Source organism: Mastomys coucha, unplaced genomic scaffold (assembly GCF_008632895.1).
Source record: "Mastomys coucha isolate ucsf_1 unplaced genomic scaffold, UCSF_Mcou_1 pScaffold7, whole genome shotgun sequence".
In the NCBI taxonomy this organism is placed as follows: Eukaryota; Metazoa; Chordata; class Mammalia; order Rodentia; family Muridae; genus Mastomys; species Mastomys coucha.
This window is the reverse complement of record NW_022196913.1, coordinates 67,614,816-67,616,336: the sequence shown is the minus strand read 5'-3', so window position 1 is coordinate 67,616,336 and position 1,521 is coordinate 67,614,816. Positions and strand designations below refer to the sequence as shown.

Below are 1,521 nucleotides of genomic sequence, written 5' to 3'. Positions count from 1 at the left end.
ATGCTGTCATGCCTCCCCCTAATATCTCTATTCCTAAATTATATAAGATACAGTAGAAGCATTTTCTATTCACTGCTAAGCTATTTTGTTCACCTAATGTTTTTATATTTTTAAATTTTGTTTTTGTTTTTGAAAACAAAGTTTTTCTGTTAGTCCTGGCTGTTCTCTAAAGTAGATTATAGATTATGTATGCCTTGAACATAGGGATGAAGTGATTCTGGCTTCCAAGTGTGCCGCAGGCTGGCCGATCTGGGCCTCCCTCAACCTGCAGGAGAAATGGGGGTCCTAGTCAGGTAGACAAGGCGTAGATGAAGAAATGATGGCAGAGACGACACATGAAGTACAGGATCTGAATATATTTCTTAGAAATGGCATCAGACTTTTACAGTCATTGTAAAAGAGAGATGGTAAATCTGGCAGCTCAGCAGTTGCGGTACATCTGAGGCTACCCAAAACACACTGGGTCTAAAGCAATAGCTATCTCCTTTGGACTGGTACTGCATCCCCCAGGCCCAAGCGCTCTGGGCCCAGGGGACTGCGGATTGCATGAATCTGAGTCTTAGCCCATCTAGTTCGAGTCCAAGTCCTCGTCCTAGGTTTAAACTGGGACACCTCAGGTTTCTAGAAGATGAATACACATCTGAACTGTGTATTCTCTTAAAAAGCTTAAGTAAAAACCTATGAGTTCTTTCTATCTTTCTGGGTTGGTTCATTGATTCTTTCAGGGGAGACATTGTCTTACTATGTACCTCTGGCTATTTTAGGACTCAATGCATACACCATGCTAGCACTCCATACACCATACATCACACAATGTGATACTTCTGCCCATCTCCTGACTGCAACATTAAAGGCAATGAGCATATAGTCCTTGCTTGCTTATTGTGTTTTGTTTTTTGCTTATTGTTTTTTATACTTAGTAGTTATTCATACAGTTTCTTTGATGTGGGCTAAGCAATGTTGATGTGTTTGCTCATGTTCTTCTCCTTATACATCTTTAATTGGCATTTCTTTAAAACATCTATATCCTATTCAAAGGGCTAAGAAATGATGGGGTGAATCTCATTAAATTTCCATCTAAAATGACTTGGTAGTTACAGTAGAACTTCTGTGTCAGGAAATAAAGGCAGCAGGCCCCAGAATTATATGAACACACGGTCTATGTAGAATACATGCCCAATGTTGTCTCTGCTGTGCTCTCTTTTGTACACATATATGGGATACTCTAGAATGCAGTCACTTATGAGGATGTGCATGTGAGCTTCACTAAGGAAGAATGGGCTTTGCTGGATCCTTCCCAGAAGAAGCTCTACAAAGATGTCATGCTGGAGACCTACAGGAACCTCAGTGCTGTAGGTAAGCCTTAGTTTCCTTTCCCTTTGAAAATTAGAGAAAACTGTTTCTTTCTTATTGATGCTCTTTGGTAATTTCAATTGAGATGGAGGAATAATTAAGTGAATAAGTCGTGCATGACTCTAAGGTTCACTGAAATTAGTAACTTACAGTTTTCATAATTTCTAA

At 39.6% G+C, this 1,521-nt stretch overlaps 1 protein-coding gene across 2 annotated transcripts in view; it reads left to right on the top strand.

Moving 5' to 3' along the window:
• Nucleotides 1-1,521, top strand: part of LOC116082309 (zinc finger protein 431-like) — a 12,435-nt gene that overhangs the window by 7,873 nt on the left and 3,041 nt on the right. For both annotated transcript variants that reach the window (XM_031359198.1, XM_031359199.1), the window contains exon 2: nucleotides 1,230-1,356. In XM_031359198.1, coding sequence (XP_031215058.1) covers nucleotides 1,230-1,356 — 127 coding nt within the window. The remainder of the gene's footprint in view (nucleotides 1-1,229; nucleotides 1,357-1,521) is intronic.